At 40.6% G+C, this 20,646-nt stretch overlaps 1 protein-coding gene across 15 annotated transcripts in view; it reads left to right on the top strand.

Moving 5' to 3' along the window:
• The window catches only part of rbfox1 (RNA binding fox-1 homolog 1), a 2,577,027-nt gene that overhangs the window by 1,461,622 nt on the left and 1,094,759 nt on the right, over nucleotides 1–20,646 (top strand). For all 15 annotated transcript variants that reach the window (XM_039775112.1, XM_039775116.1, XM_039775111.1 and 12 more), the window contains one exon: nucleotides 20,464–20,511. In XM_039775112.1, coding sequence (XP_039631046.1) covers nucleotides 20,464–20,511 — 48 coding nt within the window. The remainder of the gene's footprint in view (nucleotides 1–20,463; nucleotides 20,512–20,646) is intronic.

Below are 20,646 nucleotides of genomic sequence, written 5' to 3'. Positions count from 1 at the left end.
TGTCACAGGGCTGGAAAACAACGAGAGCGGCCAAGAAAAATCACGGCGCCGAAAGGCAGACCATCGCAGAGCGAACACAGAAACACACACTACGCACAAGGGCGCAAGTAGAGAAATTCGGGGCAATTTATCTGACCTGCATGTGTTGGGACTGTGAGAAGAAACCCACTTAAATACAGAGAGAACATGTCAAGTCCACCTTGGTCTACTTCAGATCCTGGCGTCCAAGGCGGGTGGCGTTTATGAAAATTAAGATGCGCGCACTGCACTGATGTGCGCCATTTATGAAACTGGAGAAGTCCATCCAATTTTAAACTGATGTAACCCATATTTAGATCTTGTAACAGTTTGGATGACTCTTTAGCTTTGCATTTCTAAACGAGTTCATTTACCTCCTGATCCAGAACGCTTCCATCAGCTCGATCGATTATAGATTTTCTAAGATCGTTGACGATTTTTGATAGTTAACTGCTGACCCCTGGGGGCGTGACCATGCTAATGTGGGACCCGCCCATCCAATGCTCAGTGTTGCTCTCTCCCTTTCTCTGCAGCTCTCTTTATTCTCCATGAGGTTGTGAGTGACGCCCCCCAGTGTGGTCTTCAGTTTTATCCAGGAAAATGCTCATGATGATGACACAAAAGTTAAACCACTGTGATGAAAAATAACATATATATTTCTAAGTAAAAAAAAACATGACTCCCCGGAAAGTTTGCTACTAGCCCTCGACTGCACCTTCATGCAGTACTTTTCTTCACTGCATGCGGGGGGCGCTATAGCCCCCTCAGCTCCTATACCTTTCTCCTTGTCCTTATTGTTTTCCTCTGTGCTGAGGTCTCCTTGTCAAGTCATGTTACCCAGAATCGCTACAAAGGAGCAGGGCCAGCATTTTAAAACCCAAGAGTGATCACGCTGAGAAGTGTTTTGTTAACTTTTGGAAGCCCCCAATTTCAGCACAAAGTGTATTGTGGTCTTGGCCCCAGTGTATTCTCCATTATAGCCAATGCTTATACACTTGAGCTGTGAATGAGAAGTCAACCAGCGCTGCTGCCTTAATCTTCAGAGCAAAAACAAAAACATATGACGCCATCATTGACACCTGGCATCTACGGCCATCTTAAGGCATGTGGTCAGTCAAATGGGGTCATTTGAAGTATTCCATTAAAGTAGAAAAAAAATATTCAATTTCACTTGACTGACAAAAACATCCTAAAATTACTGAATTAATTTTATATGAGCTTTTCCCATGGGAGTGCCACTTTCCTTCTCATACCGTATGACAGTCTGGTTTGTCTGCTGTGCCAGCTTTACCCCAAATCCTGACTTTTGTAGATAAGAGCGCTGCCAGGGGGGCAGCTTCATGAGTGTTTGGCATTTACGGCTGTTGTGGTCTGCTCTCAAGTGGAACAGACCGAGGGGCTCAAAAGAAAAAAAAAAGGCTGTGCCATTCTTAATGAAAATGCCACCCTGTACTGCATTCTGCAGCTTGAAGTGTTTTGTGATCAATGAGTTAAATTTCCTCTAAGTAAAGCAAATTATTTGCAGTGGCATGATTTCAAATTTTTTAATGATTCTTTCCAAACCCAAATGTGCCGGTGACAGATTAGTTGAATGTATTACAATTTAAATGATTGTGCGTGCCGCAGGTCAGTGTTTTTAAAACCCACTGCATGGCGACCCACTTTTGTGTCATGTGCTGCCGCTGTTTGGCTCACAAGTTGGGTCACAATGCTCACCCAGAGCCCTAAGCTTCAAAAGTGTCCCTCGGGCTTCTTTACTTACCTTTTAAGCCCTTTCCCATTTTTTTCCCTTAAAGTACCTTATTTTGGATATACTTATATGTTTTAGAGTCCCTTTTTTTAGTGTGTTTTAGATTTTTATTTTTTAGGTTTATTAAAATAAATTTTAGGTACAGTTGGGATATAATTGAAAGTTAATTTTAACCGTAACCCTACCCCTTTTTTCTGATTTTGAACATAGATTTTATAACCCTAATTTAATAGTGTTATGGTCCTTTGGGTTTAATGATTAACCCTATAGGACTGTATAGGTATGGACAAGTTTTTAATTAAATAATTATTCATTTATTTTTGAAATACCTTTAAATAATATTTTAAACCTCTTCTTTAATCCCTATTTAAATTAATTTTGAAAGTCTTTTAAAGTTTAAGAATGGTTGGTTTATTAGGTCTATTTTAAGGGGTGGTTATATTCCTATATTCCGAGGTTATAGCCTGCTTTTAGACTTATTTATTTGGCTTTTTTAGACTCTTGTTACAAAACCTATTTATAATTTTAGTAAAGGGATATTTTTTAGGGGGAAATATTTATTAATGGGGGTGGTTGGAACAGTAGTGACATGTTTCTAATTAAGAATTATTTTACAGGAGGAGTGTGCCAGCACCTTCGTGTTGCAGGACAATCATCCTCCACTAACCCTAACCCAAGATGTGGTAAGAAGTTGTGCAACATTACACCTTTTATTGGTGTCATTTTGCTTCACTTCTCATCACATCCATAATGGTTAACACAGTATAACACCCTAGTACTACAAACAGATCTTTTACAGATTATTTATGTAACCATTTATTAATATGTTTTAGCATATTTTAGGGCAATGATTAAGTATATTTATGTAATTTAGTGATACATTTTAGTGTGACACTGGTGCCATAAGTACAATTTGAATTGGATGAGTACAAGTGCCTCGCTCATCTCACCGTAACCCTAAGCCTATCCTAACCCTGTTGTTATTTATGTATATCTTTTATATTGTCCCCTTCCCCACCTCCTACCCTTACCTTAAAGTCTGTGTTTATGGAGTCCTAAGGTTAAAAATTTGACCCAAGGCTCTAATATTAATCCCACCCCTACCCCTTCTCTTATCTTAAATGTCCTAATGTTAAACTTTTCTTTTAAGGGCCCTGATCTTAAGAAAATGATTTTGGGCTCTAAGGTTAACCCCACATTTTTATCATATTTTTTCCTACAATTAGTAAAAGTCCATCCATCCATCCATCCATCCATTATCCAACCCGCTACATCCTAACTACAGGGTCACAGGGGTCTGTTGGAGCCAATCCCAGCCAACACAGGGCGCAAGGCAGGAAACAAACCCTGGGCAGGGTGCCAGCCCACCCCAGGGCTAGTAAAAGTCTTACATATTTATTTATATAATTTCGTATTTGCTGGAATTTAATTACCCTTTTAAATATTTTAGAGGTTCTTTTAGCCATAATTTATGGATCATGAGTAAATTTACTGTTATATCTCATGATCACAAAATTAATTTTATTAAACCTTTTAACTAGGTATAAATAATTTATTACATTATTTCAGCATTTTGTAAGATTTTATAAGTATGAAATATTTTTATTTTTTAGTGCTATATTTATTCAGGGTTGGTGAACCCAAAATACATTTTTATATATAGATGAGTGCACCTATGCATTGGCTCCCCATATGGGTCCATCCTCCACTCCCCTAACCTAACCCTGTTGTTTCATAATGTGTTAGAGGGTGATGGTGGGTCGCCACTCTGACAATCGTACTCCTTCTCCAGTCTTTTTGACGCCACATGGGCAGTCCACATTGGTGGACTAGACTCCATTGGGCAGTCTAAGCTGGAGGAAGTGACTCCCATGGGCACCAACAGAGTCTAGCAGTGGACCTCCAGAGCTGTGCCCTTTCACACTATGGTTAAGATTAGTGTTATGGGAGGGTCATCAGACTCAAATAATGCCAAGTGCTGCCAAGTAGGTTAGTTAAGTGGTCACTAACTTGGTATGTGGTAAGTCAAGTTAGCTAGTTAAGTTGCTTACCCACTGTAGCTTGTGACTCCTTCAGAGTTGTCACGGTGGCCTCCCTCGCTTGACTTCTTCAGTCTGTTTGGATAGCCAACTTCAGGCAGACCTCTAGCTCGGCCATACTCTTTATGCAGCCCTGTAATTCATGGGCAGCGCCCTGAGGTTGTGTAAGAAATGTGCCAGATTTCTACTTTTTATAATTTCTCTGTACATCAGCCCTCCTCAGGGTACAAATCCATGATCTCATTTAGAGTATAATACCTGCTGGCTTAAACACAACAATGCCCTTTAATTTCTTCCATTTACGGAATATTCCAGTGAAAATGTGGAGCACAGATATGTAAATTTCAAATATTTAACGTATTTATTTACAAAACAAGCAAAACAATTCTTCAGTTAGCACATTAACCTCAATCATTAAATATCTTTTCATGGTTTCCAATTCAGTTCTGCTCATTGCATTCTTAACAAGACTTCCATTACACAAAACAATAAAAAAGAACGGCTTTGTTTCAACATAAACTTTTTTTTTTCTTAAGGCAATGAAATTATAATACATAACTATATAGTCCTCTCCCACATACACTTGTAAATATTAAATAACAATATAAATAACAAAAGAATAATTATCTCAATAGCCCCTCATTGCAGGCCTGATAGAAACTTGAGCGTGAAATGCGTGTCGCTGCCATGTGAGCAAACAAACTGAGACTGCCTACACACAGGAGTCATAAAATGTCCAAATGTCCGGTGTTCACGCATGGTGGGCACCAAAACTGTTCCTGCCCAGGATGTGACCCTCTGTATCGACAAAAGAAGTTCTTCTTTGCGCTGAGTCAGAGAAATCTCCTCTGTCTTCACTGGCCGTCTGAAACACTTAGCCCAGTAAAGCAGGGCCACTCAAAGCCCATTTGGAGCTCTAGGCAAGGTGGACGTCCATAGTGGGTAGTTGGCATCATTAAACTTTGATGACCAGGGTTGGTCCCCCTCGGTGCCCAGAGTGCACAGGTCCTTCAGTAGTACAAATGGCATGCCTTGGCATACTTTGATTTTCATAAACGGCACACAGTGGGTGAAAGCATCCACTCAGTGTCTTCAGAGTTTGATGACTGTGGTTTTTATTGAATCCCCCTTGGTGTCCAGAGTGCTTAACATTTGTAAATGGTGCCCCCCAGATGGTAAAGCAGCTAGATGGTCTCCTATGTCACCTAATAGATTGACCAGCTCTGCAGTAAACCTTCATACTCACTGGTGCCATCTGCGGGTGCTTGTTATCAGCTGTAGCTTCTGCACTAAGCTAACAAAACCCAAAGTGACCTCCTGATCATATAACTTCATTTCAGTCCTCCCCAGTTTGTTGATTTTCTTTGGTTTTTGAAAGTACAGCATGCATGTTTGGCAGCTCCACATTCACATTGTTCCCTCCATCTTTTTTTTTTCTTTTTTGTTCCTCCTCCCTCTCATTGGGTCTCCCCACCCCACCAATGTAAAGGTAGTTACAGTAGGCAGACCCTCACATTAAGCTAGGTTGTGTGAAAGAGACAGGTATTTATCTCTACGGCATACAGCCATCACCCTGGAGCTCAAAGTAGGTGGATTTGACCCCAATGGGCAGTCCAAGTAGGTGGACTTGACCCCAATGGGCAGTCTAGTTAGGTGAACTTGACTTCAATGGGCAGCCAAGTAGCTAGGCTTGACTGCGATGGGCACCCTACGCTGGAGGATTTAACTAGCTGTAGACCTCCAGAACTCTGCCCTTTCACATTATAGTTAAGATTAGGGTTATGGGAGGGTCATCCAACTCAAATAAGTGTTAGCTCCTTCTTCTTCTTCTTCTTTTTCCTATTTTGGTGTTCCTCGTCACATAAGTAGCTTTTGTGATTTGCTTGGTACTCAGCAGATGCCGCAGCTCTCCTTCTTATTCTTCCTTTTATGGTGCTCCTCATCACGTAATCGGCTTTTGTGGTTTGCTTGATGATCAGCAAATGGTGCTACTCTTCTTTTTCTTCTTATTTTGGTGTTCCTCATCATGTAATCGGCCTTGGTGATTTCCTTGATGTTCAACAGATGATATGCCTCTCCTTCTTCTTCTTCCTATTTTGGCATTTCTGATAACGTAATCAGCTTTTGGGATTTGCTTGGCACTCAGCAGATGGCACAGCTCTTCCTATTATGGTGTTCATCATGTAATCAGCTTCTATGATTTGCTTAATGATTAGCAGAAGACGTTGCTCTCCTTCTTCTTCCTCCTGTTATGGTGCTTCTCATCATGTAATCGACTTCTATGATTTGCTTGATGATCAGCAGCTCTTCTTCTTGTCCTTCTTCTTCTTCTTCTTCCTACTTTGGTGTTTCTTGTCACATAATTAGCTTCTGTGATTTGCTTGATGCTCATCAGATGCCACAGGTCTCCCTCTTCTTCTCCTTCTTCTTCTTCCTATGATGGTGCTCCTCATCATGTAATCAGCTTTTGTGATTTGCTTAACAATCATCAGATGATGTTGCTCTCCTTCTTCCTATTATAGCACTCCTCATCATGGAATCGGCTTCTGTGATTTGCTTGATGCTCAGCAGATGCCACAGGTCTCCCTCTTCTTCTCCTTCTTCTTCTTATGATGATGCTCATCATCATGTAATCAGCTTTTGTGATTTGCTCAATGATCAGCAGATGATGTTGCTCTCCTCCTTCTTCTTCTTTCTATTATAGCACTCCTCATCATGGAGTCGGCTTCTGTGATTTGCTTGATGCTCAGCAGATGGTGCTCCTCTCTTTCTTCTACTTCCTTCTCCCTTCTTTGGAACATATCAGGTCATTAGCTTTCGATTAAGATAAAGATCTAGGTTTCTTCTCCAGTAGTTCTCAAGTAATTGTGTGGCAGCCTGACAGACCCTAACATGAGTGTTTGTGTTTATAGTGCCTTTTAAAGTGTGCTTCACATGTTGAGCACAGTTCTCTCCATTTATATTCTACTTGCAGAGTTATGCTGTAGTTAAGCTTGAGGTCACAGTGGAAGTGAAGAGAAGGAGTTGAACCTCTGACTGTGTGTTTATTGCGCCTTTTAGTGTGAATTCCCAATTCTACATTAAGGATCCTGTGGGATCACATTACGATTAAACCTCTGACCGTGTGCTTTTATAGCGCCTTTCACAGTAAACCCCATCCCAAGGTGAAGTACATGCATGCAATACTAGAACTGTTTCTGAATTACCACACCTGGAAACTGACAGGTCAGGCGAGCTTCTGAGGATTATGCAGAGAATTGATGATGGGGATTGAACCCATGGCTGTATCGTTTTTTTCTGTTCTGAACCTTTTATAGTGAACCCCATCCTGAGATTCTTTCCTTTTATACTACGATTGTTTCATGTTACTACAGTGAGAGCATTGGCAGCATAAGTAATTCACATTGGGCATTAAACCTTGACCTTGTGTTTTTATAGTGCCGTTCCACACGTATCCTGCCATACTGCTATATATATGGACACTGTCAGTTTGAATGCTTTGCATGGGGGTCTCCATGGGAGGTGGAATTTGCCACGATGTGTTGTATTATGCAGACCAGTCCAAATTAGCTCACAGGTACTGTACAGTTATTTTTTTCCACATCAACTGGTCCAATGAAAGGTTACCTGGGTCTACAAGGGTCTCACAGTCAATGTAATCGTGTGGGTACAAACTTCAAGCTGTGGCAGCTCTGCACCTTAGCCACTAGAGGGCAGTACGACCCGTAGTCTCGCCTCACCATTCATAAAGCGCCTGTTTGAGATATGCACATGGTGTAAAATGACAAGGCTTGTTATTGGTCATTGATTGGTGTTAAGAGCCAATAGGCTGAGCTCTGACCGCAGCACGTTTCTTGACGTCCTCTCTGCTTTAAGGCCGTTAAAGAGCAGCGGGAAGCCAGCCGATTGAATACGGCAACATCTTACTCCGTCTCACACTGGGATTAGATTGTTATTAATTTATTAACATCAATATTCCTGGTTGTATGGCGTATTGGACAAAGTTTTTTTTAAGTTGAACGTTTTTGATATTTTTGTTTAATTGCACTTCACTGTATAATTTTTTTTTTTTCAGTTTGTTCAATTCAAAGACCAATACAAACTACAACATCCATCCATGCGTCCATTTTTAAACCTACTTAATCAATTACAGGGTATCGAGGTTGGCATTTTGGTAGGCGATTTATTGATGACTGTTCTGCAGTCTGTGGCGGCCTCAGATGGAAGTATTGTTATGGCGGTGGAGATAACATTATGCTGGCCTAAGTGTGACCAGGTGGGGGTTTGACTTTTAATGTGGAGATCATTTCGTGTTTGGTTACGATAATTGTCATAAAAAATACTGATACCTGCTGAGTTAAGAAAGATGCTGCGAGCCATTCTGTGATGCAGTCCTGGACATATAACACCAGGTCTAATATTGATGTGCACATCTTTGACACGCGATTGATTAATCGTGCCTGCAAGGCGCGCTCCGTGACGTAGTTTTATGCGGAACGCCTCAGCCGTTGAAGAGGAAAAGAGCGTTTATCGTCTTGTTCGTCAACTCTGAATCACAACAAAGGCCGTCTGACCGATCCACTGAGCAGCTGAACCAGAAACTACAAGTTCACCCACTTAATGTATGAAAATACTGCAGAAAGTTGTAAAAGTTGCATAATAAAATATCAATCTTAAAAAGTAAGGGATATTTACACATTTTAAAAACCCAACTCAATAGAAGGCTGGACACGCGTTTCGGCTTCAGAAGGTGCGTGCACACGCAGTGGTTTACCCAGGACCGGTTCTACAGGCGAAGCCGCCATCGTGCCATTTAATTTCAGCCGCTACCTTAACCTATAATACCTTCACTCGTTTTCTAAACCAGTTTATTTAAAATTAAAAATTTTCGCAATTTCCTTAATGTAAAAAAAAAATAATAAAAGTTATTCATAGGAAGAAGAAAACTTGACTTACGCGTTTAACGAAGTTTAATTAATTCATCAGTAAAATTCCGATTAACACTGCAAAAACTTTTGATTGACGTGCTGCGTACTTGAGCTGCCACAATTCACGTGTTGTGACTTACCCATTTTTCTTTACAGCAAGTTACCGACATTCGACGGGAAAAGACGAGCCCCGCGCCGAGCCTACGTTTTGTTGAGGTCGACCGCCTTCGTGCACGTATCCTTTGCACGACCGGCAGAACCGGGCCTGGGTTTATCTGTACACATACCTGATGCATGCCAATGCAGACCTGCACAAACTCCACGCTAACGAAATCAAACAAGAATATATAGTGACTTGGCGCCACCTCCAGGGCGGGTTGCTGTACTGCACCTATCTCTGCTTGGCAATCTGCGCAGGTACGCGGGCACGTGAGCGTTTGATTGACGCAGGTTGCGCAAAATTAGTCGTCGCGTCCTGTTGAAAAACTGTCTTTTACCGTCAAATGCCGAATTGAGAGCGTTTGGACGACGGCGTAAGGTGCTCACTTGAGTTCGTTTTGCTGAAAATAGTTGTTTTGTTGCTTTTAGATTTTGGGAAGCAGCTCACTGATGCACATGCTTGCTTATTTGGTGACAGACGATTTATTGCCATTACAGTGCTGTGAGCTGAGAAAGTTACATTAAGTTTCATATGCTTCCGTCTTGCAGGTTGTGCGTTTTAAAGTCGCCTCTATTTAACATCCCGGAAAAGTTAAAGTTTATTTAAGATCTGTTCACAGTACAGCAGGGGTGGGCCACGTCTTCTTGGTTCCTTCTTCTTTGAGTGGACTTTCCAACCTTTACAATGTACTCACTGTCCTCTGTGCATTTCCTTCAATATAAGGAGTTAAATTATCCATCTTAATAAAAGATCAAGTACTTTCACCCTCCCCAGGGTTTATTTCTACCTTGTACATATGTCAGCTGGAATAGGCTCCGGCACCCACCCACACCCCTGACATGACCTTAATAAAAGTGTCTTTGTATCTGTCTGTGTGTCCATTTAGTGGTAATGTCTCTGTCATTCCAAAAGATACCACATCACAAATGATATAATAAAATAATAAATGATAATATAATAGTAATAATAAAATGCATGTTGTTTGTCATTCCAACAGATGGTGCATCACAATTATTAGCACTTCTTTTCTTCCTTTTTTCATACCAAATGGCATTAAACAGAGACATACAGTATGTGTTGCATGGTGCACTGCAACCGTGAATGTTGAGTTCTACATTGCTAACTTAGATTTCAGCCCGTCTTTGATAAGTAGTACAGCTAGTCCACCTTAATAAAAGGACAAATGTCTGTATCTGTGTGTCCATCCGGTTGCCGTGTCTCTGTCATTCCAACAGATGGTGCATTATGAGTATTTGTAGTAATAAAATGGGTTGCATTGTTTATTCTAACAGATGCCACATCACAAACTTTTTTAGTGATGTATTTAATTACTACAAAATGTTTGTGATGCACTTTCTGATGGAATGACAAATGCTGTTTATTCTATTACTACACACATTGCAAAGAACATTGCAATAGATGGTGCACTGCAAACGTTAATGCTGAGGTCTACATTGACTACTTACATTTCAACTCATCCCTGACAAGTAGCATAACTAGTCCACCTTAATGAAATAACAAGTGTCTGTGTGTCTGTTCAGTTCCTATGTTTCTGTCCTTTCAACAGATGGTGCATCACATGCATTTGTAGTAATAAAATGTATTGCATTGATTATTCCAACAGATGACATATTACAGGTATTTGTAGTAATGCATTTGATTACTACAAATGTTGTGACGCTCTGTCTGTTGGAATGAGAAATTCAATGCATTTTACTACTACAATCATTACAAAATACATTCCAACAGATGACGCACTGCAAATGTTAATGCTGAGGTCTACATTGATTACTTAAATTTCAACTCATTCTAGATGGATAGTACAGCTAGTCCACCCTAATAAAGAGACATGTGTCTGTGTATCTGTGTGTCCATTCAGTTTCTATGTTTCTGTCATTTCAACAGATGGTGCATCACATGCATTTGTAGTAATAAAATGTATTGCATTGAGATGACATATTACAAGTATTTGTAGTAATGCATTTAATTACTACAAATGTTTGCAATGCACCATCTGTTGGAATGACAAATGCAGTGCATTTTATTATTACATGCATTGCCAAATGCTTTCCAATAGGTGGTACACCACAAACGTTAATGCTGAGGTCTAAGATTTCAACCATCTTAGACGTAGCACTGGTAATATATATATATATATATATATATATATATATATATATATATATATATTGTAACAGATGGAGCAGGAGACAGCAAAGAGGTTTGGGGTTCTCCGGCCCCGTATATTGTCAGGATTCCACAATCAAACAAAAATTCACCGGTCAAAATCATGAACATTAAACTGTTCATAAGCGTGACGCCGAACCGTGGCGTCCGCGGCCATTTTATAGGGGAGGAGCCGGAAGTGCAAGAATGCTGGGAAGGACCGTGAGGGAGGACGGGAAGGATGACGTCATGGCAAGATGGCGGAGGAAGGGCGGAAGTGCCGTACTGCGGTCAGCCGTCAGCTATGGCGGAGGGAGGGCTTTTTTCCTATGAGGAAGCAGAGGGAGAAAGTTAGTACCCGCCATTCCCTGCCGGCGAACACGTTCCCAGGTGCGCTCGAATCCATTCACGGCCTCCTACTCGCGCGTGCGTGACAATATATATATATATATATATATATATATATATATATATATATATATATATATATATATATATATATATTTTAATAATAATAATTAATTATTATTATTAAAGACCTAGCCCAAACTGCACAGTCCCCTGAGCCATTCTCAACCACAAGGTCCAGGGCCTGTCTTTATCCTCCGGTCATCAGGCTACTCAAGAGCTGCTCATACTGACCAATACCATGCTTTCTAATGTCTTCTTTAGCCTACGGCACTGAACTCCTTGTCTGTTGTTGATGTTGCACATGATGATGAGACATGCAAATAAGAATTTTATTGTGCTGCAGACCCTCAATAATAAATTTGAACTTGAACCTGATACAAATTCCACTAATGGATATAATCACATCGCAGGTGTCAACTGTATGAAATCATATTTAAGAGCGCCCCCTGTTGGGGGAGATGAGAAGTAATTTAAAATGAGAACTGTGGAGTGTGATGTGAGGTGGTGGGTTTTATAATGTGTCCAGCATCTGGTTCTCTCCAAAGGTATGAAAACTCCCAACTGTTATATACCAAAGTGGCATCTCTGTGGAGAGAGAGCTGCTGCCTTACCGTCTGAGAACAGGTGGATGACCAGCACTGGAAGTAAAAGCCTAGATGTTAATAAAAGTGCTTCTTGTTTAGCTTGCATACTAACTGTACAGCCTTATGATTATTATGGCGGGCTGGGCACTTGGCTCTTTCAAGCAGTGGGCTTCATGTCGGTTGGTATCTGACTGTGCATACAGTGAACCTGGGCAAAGATTAGAATGCAATGACATGACAAGAAATGGAAAATGACATAACGTCCTCACAGCATCGGGCGACATGCTGTCCTACAGCTGAACTGCCTGTCTGCTCGCAAGGTGAGTCCTGCTGGCATCACAAACGCCTCCAGTGGCCTGCTGCGCACAGATTACGCCTGCGGTACAAAGGAAAGGTGACTCAAGGGGCCCCTCTCGCCCACCACACACCAGGCTGAACCAGGAGTGAGGAAACAAGCATGCATTTTCTGTTTCCATGTTTTTTTTAATTACAGGGTCAATGGGTAGTTGGGGGCACAAAGTAGAATGAGCTGCCAGGACTCATCCACTCAAAGAGAGAAAAATAGCCTATCAGGTTTGGCTTTGATATGTTAGGGGCTTACTTGGATACAATTAAGAGCATGCAACCCACATAAAGAAAGCAGCTGTGTTGGGCATCGAAGCCAGATCCTCACCGTTGTGCCATCCAACAAACACACACATCCTTTTACGAAACACCTCTCTGTGTCACTTTACAGCTATTGTACTATCATTTACATACTTACAGCCACATTTGTGAAATGTTTCATTCAGTGTCTTGAGGTCAGCTTGTTCTGAGGGCTGACCCAGTGATCTCATTGCTTTCAGACAGACGTCTCTATTATTATTTAACTGATGTCTTCATCCAAGGCGACTCACAACATTTGAAATACATTTTGTGTGCTTTTCCAATTGGAGCACAAGCAGGTAAAGTGACTTGTTCTAAAGACTCCAGTCTTTAGAAGGATTTGAACTCACAGCCTCAGAGTTTGAAGTCCAAAGCCTCAAAGCCTAATAAAACGGGCCAAGTGTGAGAAGAGGGCCCAAGCGCTGAAAGGCTCTGTATATCCAGTGCAAGACTCGGAAGGACAGGTGCGGGCCTATCACCTCGCGGCCCCTGCCTTCTGTGGTGCCCACTATCTGTTAGAGTTTGTGATGAGGCTGAAGGGCCACTTGTCAGGACTACATTTCAAACAGTGCCATTCAGTTAGTGAGACACCGCTCTGCCTTTTAACTCTTCCCGTGCTGAAGTTTCTTTTTTGTTTTTGCACTCTGTGTTGACTATATGGATGTGGTGCGAGAGATCATGCAGGTGATGGGGGTGACAGAGCAAGATGATGAGGACAGGGAAATATGGAAACAGATGATCCAATGTGGCGACCCCTGACAGGAGCAGCCAAAAGAAGAAGAAGACTCTGTGTTGTCTACAAGTCATATTTTCATTAGCTTACTGTCATAAAATAAATTCATTTTAACATTCATTCCAAGGAAAGCTTCATCAGAAGCCATGACGTGAATAGTAAAGCACCATTGATGCCATGATAGGGTTTTCCTCATTATGTGCTAAATTCTCAAAAGGGCACAAAGCCTATATGTGTATATACTATATATATATATATATATATATTTATATATACATATATATACACACACATGCATATATACACATATATGTATATATCTATATATATATGTCTATGTATATATGTGTATGTGCATCCACCTTAAAAGGGTGTCTGTGTGTCTGTCTGTGTCTCTGTCCAGTTGCTGTGTCTCGTTCTTTCCAACAGATGACGCATCACAAACACTAAACACTGCTTTAATGAGTCCCAAATCTAATGGCTTAAAGCTAAGATATATGCAATGCATGGTACACTGCAAATGTTAATGCTGAGGTGTAGATTGATTACTTGCAACCCATATATGCTGTACTGTGTGTGTATATATACTGTATACCTCATCCCCCACCCACCCCATCTACCTACCTTCCCCTCCTTATTTACTTTGATTATTCCTGGTAGCAATTGGAAGCTTAGAAATAAAAAAAACTGTTTTAAGATATTTGATTTATTTTCTCCCTTTGTGGATTTCTATCTATCTATCTATCTATCTATCTATCTATCTATCTATCTATCTATCTATCTATCTATCTATCTATCTATCATATAGTGCCTTTAATATCTATCTATCTATCTATCTATCTATCTATCTATCTATCTATCTATCTATCTGTCTGTCTGTCTGTCTGTCTGTCTGTCTGTCTGTCTGTCTGTCTGCCTGCCTTGTTTCTCTCCTTTTAACAGGGAGTACGTGCTTGTCTAGTGGAAGTTGAGATTATTTTATAATCCCAGAGAGATGCAGTAAACACTCCTAAATACGACTGACAGTCAGTATCAACATTCTGCCCAAATGCCCTTCCACAGTTGACCTGATGGCCTTCTAAAAGAAGAAGTAAATCAGATTTAAAGGCTCTTCCATTTCTCAGCAGTAGCATCTCCCTGTTTTAGAACCTGATATGTCCTCCTGCTGTATGTGTTAAATTCATTTTTTTACACCCAATATTGTGTTCTGACCTTTGTAAAATAGGAAATGCGTGGGCATTTAAATAGTCATAGCAAGGAGTAACTGGAATGAAGAAGGTCACCTTCTGCACCTAAAACCCACGACAGCAGCTTGGCGGGCTACCTGTAGGCAGATGGCTTCATGTGTCCTCATCATAACCTACCCCACCACCCTTTATTTCCCACCTCCATTCGTCGGTTTGTTTCTCAATTTTCTGCCTGTCTGCTTCTTTACTTTATATTTATTTCAGGTTGTGCTTATTAATTATTATCCGGGAGTGACAACCTGCAAATTTTTTCCTTACTTATTTCTACGCGTAGCCTGATCTAAAAGGTTTGACAAGCAAACAGCGTGCACGAATTAACCCACACACCTCCTCGCGGCTCCCGCTTGATCTCAAGTCGGCGCCATTCAGGCTGATTTCATTGTCTTTGGGTGACATCTTGTGGCCGTTAGCGTTGTTGCGTGCAAACAGGATCAGAACGAGAAGGCGGCCACTGCAACTGAGGGGAGCACTCTACATGTAAATTAAACTGTTAAAAAAATGCCGAAAAGGTATTATGATGAGTTTTAAATATTTTAATGGGAGCTAATGATGCCCTCCTGCTTCTCACGCAGCTTTATTAAAGGGGGAATTGTAGGAATTTTAACTAATACTAAAAACAAGCAATGGAGAAATATCGCGAGTGACCGCAGGTAGAAGTAGCGGTCTCCGACCAGTCGAAATCAGACAGACGGTGGATCCTGATAAATCTGTGAATTAATTGAATAATATATCATTACTGAGTGGCTAATGAGTGACTGATTTATCAAGACTGAGTGGGGTGTCCAAAGATATGAAAGGTAATGACTGGCTAATTGACAACTTGATATTAACGTGTGTGAATAGTCCTATTAGGTAATGAGTCAGTAATGACTGATTGATTAAATAATCGAATGATTGATATTGAGTGGAGTTGCCGCCTATCAGTAGTGCCATATTTGTTCAATTGTGGATAATAAGCGATTTTATCAATTTATTAATTGAATTAATATTTAGTGGGTTTTGCCACATATCAATAGTCCGATAGTCTGCAATTTCAGGGTAAAACTTGATCAATGTATTAATCGAATTAATAATGAGTGGAATTTGTCAATAATCCTATACTGGATAATCTGTGGGTAATAAGTGACTTGATGAGTTTTTTAATTTAATTAATACTGAGTGGCATTTATCAATAGTTCCATATTAGATAGTTTGTGGATAATAACTGATTTAACTGATTAATTTATTGAATTAATATTGAATAGGTTTTACCATATATCAATAGTCCCATAGTCTGCAATTTGTGTGTAATAAGTGACTTGATCAATTTATTAATTGAATTAATACTGAGTGGCATTTGTCAATAGTCCCATATTGTATAATTTGTAGATAATATCTAATTTGATCAGTTTATTAATTGAATGAATATTAAGTGGTATTTATCAATAGTCCCATGATGGATAATTTGTGAATAATAACTGATTTGATCAATTAATTTATTGAATTAATATTAAATGGGTTTTACCACATATCAATAGTCCCAAACTCTGCAATTTGTGGGTAATAAATGACTTGATCCATTTATTAATTGAATTAATAATGAGTGGAATTTGTCAATAATCCTATACTGGATAATCTGTGGGTAATAAGTGACTTGATGAATTTTTTAATTGAATTAATACTGAGTGGCATTTATCAATAGTTCCATATTAGATAGTTTGTGGATAATAACTGATCTGATCAATTAATTTATTTATTGAATTAATATTAAATGGGTTTTACCATATATCAATAGTCCCATAGTCTGCAATTTGTGTGTAATAAGTGATTTGATCAATTTATTAATTGAATTAATACTGAGTGGCATTTATCAATAGTCCCAAATTCGATAATTTGTGGATGATAACTGATTTGATCAATTAACTTATTGACTGATTGATAGTGAGTGGATATTCGCAGGTATGAAATGCACTTTACTCGATAACGAGGTAATGTCTGATACATGTGGTGTGGTTATTAATATATGCGGCACTATACTGGACAATGATTGGTTGATGATAGAAATGAAAGCAACGTGGCATCAAGTGAAAACATTGAATTTGGTGAAGAAAAGCGTGCCTCCTTGTCTGGTCCACCATAACTTCCAGTTCTCCTGCTATTATTATGGGCTGACACCATCAGTTGCATTTCTTTTGTTTTTCCAGTCGGCACACAGGCAAGTGCGGTGACTTACTCGTGGTCACACAGCGTCAGCAGTGGGATTTGAACCCAAAACTTCAGGGCTGGAATGCCACGCTGCCTAACTTAGTCAGGAGAATCCGTTGTCCTGATCTTTTAAGTCACCTTGAATGAAGACGTCTGCTCACAATATGATAATAAGTCTGAGTTACTGGCAGACATGAAAGGAGCTATAAAAGAAGTGATAACTGGCCGACCGAGCGGTGAGTGTTGATTGTCTTTTGATTGATCTGTGTGAGATGGATGTTGAGTGTATAACGCCTGGTTAATCAGAAGGTCCGATACGTCACATCGCCCCAACGCCACACTCCTTTATTTGGTATTTCCAGCCCCGTTAACTTTACTTGATGAAGAAAGATAAATAGATCAACTTTACTGGCTGGGATGTCAGCTCAGGTGCCGTCCTCAGCATTTACTGTGTCTTGTGCACTGAATTGTCCTTCACTGTTGTTCCACATAATGTCCTGATGATGAAGGTTGTCCATCGTGTTGTCTGTTTTTATGTTGCCACTGTTATATTTATTGCTGCAATATTAAGACAAATTCCCTGCAATCACACTGTACAGCAGTAAAGTTTGCAATTCATTTGACTGCCGGCACACAAGCACGGTAGACGTTGATTGTCTCGTGACCGACGGAAGCTAAGAGGTAAGAAAAAAAAAAAAGAGTAGCTCTTGATTTATATATTGATTGATTATAGATAAACTGATAAATATATGAATAATTAGAATATATTTAAAGGGTGGATGATGTCTGGCTGCTATTATTTGAGAATGGGCTCGTTCTCGTCATTTCTGTCAGCGTTTCCCTTCAGTTGTCTTCTCATATCATCTTCAAGGCTGGTCTGATAGGTTAAGTGTGCAGAGGAGAGCAGCCAGGTGCATCATGGGACTTAAGGACGTGCCCTACTGTGACCGACTCAGAAAATTAAATCTCTTTAGTCTCAAGCAGAGGACATCGCATGGGGTCCTGATCCAGGTCTTCAGAATCCTCAAAGGTTTTCATCGAGTAGACCCGGCAGAATTTGCTCAACTAAATCACGTACTGTATTTGAGGTCAGCAGTGGAAAGGAAGGGGAAGTGCATTGAGGACTGAAGTCAGGAAGCACATGTTTAGTGAAAGAGTTGTGGGAATCTGGAACAAGCTATGGGAACATGAAGTTGAAGCAGAAACCTTGACAACCTTTGAGAAGGATCTGAATGAGATGCTGGGACAGTATAGTTATTAAACAAACCAGCCTGATGGACTGAATGGTCTCCTGTAGTTGGTCAAATTGCTTATAGTCTTGTGTTCTAAGCAGCTGTACTACCGACAGGCTGAAATCAAAGTAGTTAATGCTGAGCTCAGAATTAACGTTTGCAGTGCACCATCTGTTGGAATGTATTTTGTAATGTGTATAAAAATAAAAGGCTTTGCATTTGTCATTCCAACAGATGGCACGTCACAAACATTTGTGGTAATCAAATGTATTACTACATTTGTTTGTGATGTGCCATCTATTGGAACATACATTGTAATGCATGTATTAATAAAATATATTGCATTTTTAATTCCAACAGATGGCGCATCCAAACATTAGCACTGCTTTTACAACTTTCATACTAAATGGTATAGCAACTGGGCAGACACATAGACACACAGACAGCCACATATGCCCGCGCAGACACACACAGACACTTGTTTCTTTATTAAGATGGACTAGATGTGCTACTTGTCAGTTTGAAACTTAAGTAATAAGCATAGACCTCGGTGAAAACATTTTCAGTGCACCATCCATTTGAGTGTATTTTGCAATGCATGTAGCAATAAAGGACATTGCATTTGCCTGTCCAATTAATGGTGCATCACAAACATTTGTTGTATTTTATTACTACAAATGTTTGTGATGCACCATCTGTTGGAATGACATGAGACTTAGCAACTTAACCTAAACTAAGATAAATAGGCATACAGGCACTGGACACATTCTTTTACTGGTGTGGATTTGCTCAGTAGCGGTATGTTTGGCTGTTAGTGTGCCCTGTAATAGGCTGGCATCTTTTCCAGGATTAGTTCCTGTGTTCCGTCAAGCACTGCCATCATATTCTGTGTTTCCCGGTGACTCTGCCCTGAATAACCGTAGATAACATTTTCAGACATGCTTGATCAGATTCATGGTTGCAGGGTGTCAGAAGCCTATTTAGGCTGGAAATAAGCCTGAACAGTATGCCAGTCCATCCCAGAGCACCCGTACCCACACAGTTGGTAATTTGGGGATAAGGCAGAATACCCAGGGGAAAACGCGCAGAGACGTGCGGAGAACATCCAGACTCCACATGGAGATACTTTGGGCAACACTGGGCATCGATGAGGCTGCAGCACCACCTGCTGTACCACCCTGGCTTAGATAAGTGGGTAAGAAAATGAGGGCTCAGATATTGTTTAGTAGAGATATGTATAGTTTAAAATGAGACGTTACAATTGAAGTTACCGCATATATATTTTTAAACAAGTAGCCAGGCGTGTTATTTTAATTCATTCATTTGTAGCCCCGTTTAGGGTTGTCGTAAGGGTTAGTGTGCCTGCAGTGAGCACCTCGCAGGCGGCCTCTGATTTCCTTGATCGCCCAATCCCATAAAAAGCAGACGGGCTGCCTGCTGCAAAACACTTTCTGTACCTGGACTCTTCAAAATGAGACGACCAAAAAGCAGGTGTTCTCAGTCTTTAAACAAGCGCCCCCTGCTGGTCAATCTGAAAACGCGCTCTGGTGGCACATTTGTCAGTGTCTTACTCCAAATAGTTTAAAAGCTTATTAAATCCAACAATAAAAAGTTCAATCAACTTGTCGCCCACCAGCTTCCAAGTATGTCTCGTTTTCCGATATATCTGGAAGTGTTTCTAATGACAATACCTGATTTATTAGTGAGGTGAGTGATAGAGGTGTGATGTGTGAGAATATCCGAGACCTTAGTGGTGTCTTCCCGTCGGGGTACTGAAGTGACGTGAAGGTTAGGGGTTTCTGAGCTCCCACACCTTATGGGGTCTTAATCCAACCTCAAAAACGTGCTCGATAAATAAACAAATAATTTTTTCGTACATTGCGTGTGGTGCGCTTCTATTCACTGCGGGGACTCAGCTGTGTTTTTACGGTTTGATTCTCATGAAGTCCTTTTGTTTTGTTTTCGTGAAAGTCAGAGTAGACCCGCACCTCGAGTATGGCGGTGTGCCCCTCGTGCCGGTCTGTCGTAAGCCTGCTTCACGATCTGAAACTGTTATTTTAACAGCTGCGCGCAGATCCCTACTTTTGATTTATTTTTCCTCTTTGACAACAAGTCAATGCGCTTTCTCTGACATCATTTGGCACGAGGGCACAAGCTGGGCACTTTTAAAGATAACAACTCGTTAAATGATACCTTGGTGCAAGTCGAAGTCTGCGGGGATTGCAACGAAACTGAAGGACCGCCACATAATTTTAAAGCAGGGCGGCGTGTACCCCTTGATTACCGAGCACTTTTACCTGCTTGTTCATTTTACAGCCGGTCCATCTTTCTGAGCACTTCTAACCATCCGTCCTTTTCCCTTTCAGGATCCCAAAGCCGAGTGTAGCAGCTGCGTAGAGAAAGAAAACGGCACAGTGAGTAAACACTTTGCTTTTCTTTTTTTACAGTTTCTGGTGCTTTTGTTGCCTTTGTGAATTTGGGTTTGCTGCACAGGACCACAACCGGGGTGGGAAAGGCGTGCATTGTGGGCGAACGGGCAGACCTGCTGC

Source organism: Polypterus senegalus, chromosome 13 (genome assembly GCF_016835505.1).
Source record: "Polypterus senegalus isolate Bchr_013 chromosome 13, ASM1683550v1, whole genome shotgun sequence".
Taxonomy (NCBI): Eukaryota; Metazoa; Chordata; class Cladistia; order Polypteriformes; family Polypteridae; genus Polypterus; species Polypterus senegalus.
The sequence above is the reverse complement of the archived record's forward strand: the minus strand, read 5'-3'. Positions and strand labels throughout refer to the sequence as shown.